Genomic DNA, 3,264 nt, shown 5'->3' with positions numbered 1-3,264 from the left:
CACACACACACACACACACACACACACACACACACACACACACACACACACACACACAGGGGAGGGTGTGCAGGTATGTACTGTGAGGTAGGTGTGTCTTCCAGGTTGATACAGTGTGAGAGGTGCAGCCAGATCGACAGAGAGAACAGTCCCAGAGGTGATCCATAAAACGGGCCAAAGCATCAAAAACTGTAAGTGTTGCACACAGAAATGTAAATCTGAATATGTACTGTAACAACTGACTAAACAGCTGTTTATGTGCATTGCGTTTCATCAAGTAAATATTGTGACTTAGTAGCCCATTATATCTGAATCATTGAGGCTTACCTTGTCATAATAACTGTACTCATTGTGTATAACAATAACAACAACAACAATAATAATAATAAAATCTCAGTGTCCTTGAGCGAGATGTCAGAACTGACCGACTGCTGCGTTAATTATTTCAGATCTGTTGTGCTGTGGCAAGATGGCCAGTGGTGGAAAAGGTACTCATTTCTTTTTTACTCAAGTAAAATATAAATTCTGCAGTTCTCACAACGAGCTTGTAGATTGGCTATTTTCAGAATGCAACAAATGTAAATCAAGCCATCAAGGCCAGACAACATACATTTTAGTCGAATAAATCAACTGTACTACAAACTAGAGGTAGGGAGAGAGAGAGGGAATATAAGGGGGAGAGAGGGGCGGGAGAAAGAGAGGGAGAGAGAGGGGGGGGGGGGGGAGAAAGAGGGAGCCGGGAGAGAAAGTGGGGAGAGAGGGAGAGAGAGAGACAGACAGAAAGACAGAGAGAGACATTAAACCTGTATATATAGGAGGGGCTAGCGCCCTTCAATAACGTAACGTAACGCAACGTAACCTAATGCAATATTTTACAGTGGGTAAAGGCTGTAAGGTGGTGGTTTGTGGACAAGCATTGGTGGGGAAAACTGCCATTCTGGAGCAGCTTGTGTATGGAAGCCATACAGTGGGTAAGTTATTGCTTATTATTAGGGATTAAGCCCGAAGGGGCGGAGGCCCCTATTGTTTTTCTACCGTTTTTTCTTTTTCCGCCACTTTTTGCAGTTCTGGCAGTTCTTGAACAGAACGTATATGTTAGGCGCCAATTAAAAAAAATCATTGGTACCTCGCGGTTACAAGAGTAATGCTTCTGATGACATTTCAAGCTACAACCGGCTGATTTTTTTTGTTCTGGTTCATTTGGATGAATTTCAGGGTTTTCTAAATAAAAAGGCCCGGTGCATCCTGCTGGCAGGGAAGCGACAGTGCATCCTGCTGGCAGTTCAATGGTATCAGAAAATGTGTTACAGTACTTGAGTAAATGTGCTTAGTTACTTTACACCACTGCCTTTCCTCCTCCTTCAGGTCCAAGATCCTACGAGAGTCAGGAGGACATTTTCGTGGCCTTGGTGGAGACGGAGCGCGGCGTGAAGGAGCAGCTGCGTCTGTACGACACGGTGGGGCTCCGCGACGGCCTGGACCTGCCCGAACACTACTACTCTGTGATGGACGGCTTCGTGCTGGTCTACAGCGTGGACGACCTGGAGTCCTTCAGGAGGGTGGAGGCCCTGAAGAAGGAGATAGACAAGGCCAGAGATAAGAGAGAGGTGCTCGCTCTCGACTCGTTCACATTAGTCCCACAACTGCATTCAATTCAAATTTAAATTCAATTTTATTAAAGTGTCACATCACAACAAGCTGTCTCAAGAGCGAATGACCGACAGAGATCCCACCCAGAGCAAGCAATTTTGCGACAGTGGTAACGAAAAACTCCCCCGGCCTTAGCTGGCAGAAACGTCAAGCAGAGTCCGACTCCTCCAGGGTGGGCGGCCATCTGCCTCGACCGTGTCAGGGGAGAGAAAGAGAGAGAGAAGGAGAGACAGAGGCAAATGCAAGTAGTGGCAATAGAAATAATAATAAATGTAATAGTGTAAGATAATATAATATGGCATATCATAGATAATATATAGTGGTATAAGACCATGGGCACTTAATCACTAGTTATGGTCATTTCTATTATTGTGGGGACAATTGCACAAAAAAGCCACCTTGTAGATTGGCTATTTTGATTGAGATTTGGTAGGTCTATATAGAAGGGGAAAAATAACACACCATGGGTTTAAGACAGTGGGTAAATGTAAAAAATCACTCCCGTGTGAAGTAAGTGGTGGGGGGGGGGGGGGGGGGGGGGGAACGCAGTTACCGTGTGGGGGTCCCTCAACTGTACTGTCACTGTACTGGCACACCCAAAATCACCATATATACAGTTAATATGTGCGTGTGTGTTTGTGTGTGTGTTAGGTTGCGCACAGGTGGTGATAAGCACCCAGCCAGCCACCCAGGCAGGCAGGCACCCACACACATACTCACTTAAGGAAGTGGTTGCACCACTTAAAAAGAATACACCAAATCAGGTATGTAGCCTACATGATTTAGACATAAGGTAGGTCCACATAGCAGCAGGTATGCTGTGTACTGTACATGATGTTAGACATAAGGCTATGTGAAACTACACACAAGGGAGACCCTCATTCAAAACTTAACAGCCTGTAGCTTCAGTATATTGCCTGTGTGTCTGTACCAGGTGACGTCATCATTACAGTATAGTACAGTATACTATTGTCCAGTGGTGGAAAGTAATTAAGTACGTTTACTTTAAGTACTGTACTCAAGTATATGTTTTAGGTATTTGTACTTTACTTGAGTATTTCCAATACCTTTACTTCTACTCCACTACATCTTGGATGCAAATATTGTACTCTGGTCCGCTCACTCTCCTTTATAACTCTATGGTGAGTCCATACCAGGTGACGATCATCGTTCTGGGCAACAAGACGGACCTGGGGGGGCGGCGGCAGGTGGACCAGGAAGAGGCCCGGCTGTGGGCACGAGGCCACAAGGTGGCGCTGTGGGAGGTGAGCGCGACAGAGCGCGGCTCCCTCATGGAGCCCTTCAGCGCGCTGACCAGCCGCCTGACGCAGCCCAGGAGCAGGGCTGCCTTCCCCCTGCCGGGACGCAAGAGCAAGGGAAACACCTCCAATGACAGCTGAGCAGTGTTGGGCAATGTTACTCATTACTCCTTAAAAATGTAATATTATATTACTTATTACTTGGAATCAAGAGTAATATATTATATTTCATATTATATGACATTACTTTTGAAAACAAAGCAATACGCTTTCATCAAAGTTGGTGTTGTGACTTTATACATTGTCAATTACTTTAGCAGACAGTTTGAGGGTCCAATTTTGTCCAAAGCCATTT

At 45.4% G+C, this 3,264-nt stretch overlaps 1 protein-coding gene across 1 annotated transcript; it reads left to right on the top strand.

Annotated features, from left to right (window-relative positions):
- Positions 1-469: 469 nt before the first annotated feature.
- LOC306934271 (NF-kappa-B inhibitor-interacting Ras-like protein 1) lies at positions 470-3,050 on the top strand (the record flags this gene model as incomplete). Its single annotated transcript, XM_079516842.1, has 4 exons — positions 470-488; positions 879-971; positions 1,366-1,607; positions 2,808-3,050. The coding sequence occupies 4 exons, from the start codon at positions 470-472 to the stop codon at positions 3,048-3,050; spliced, it is 597 nt and encodes a 198-aa protein (XP_079372968.1).
- Positions 3,051-3,264: the final 214 nt, after the last annotated feature.

The sequence above is a fragment of the Electrona antarctica genome, assembly GCF_951216825.1.
Source record: "Electrona antarctica genome assembly, chromosome: 12".
NCBI lineage: Eukaryota > Metazoa > Chordata > Actinopteri > Myctophiformes > Myctophidae > Electrona > Electrona antarctica.
Note: the sequence above shows the minus strand (reverse complement) of the source record. Positions and strands in the feature narration are given on the sequence as shown.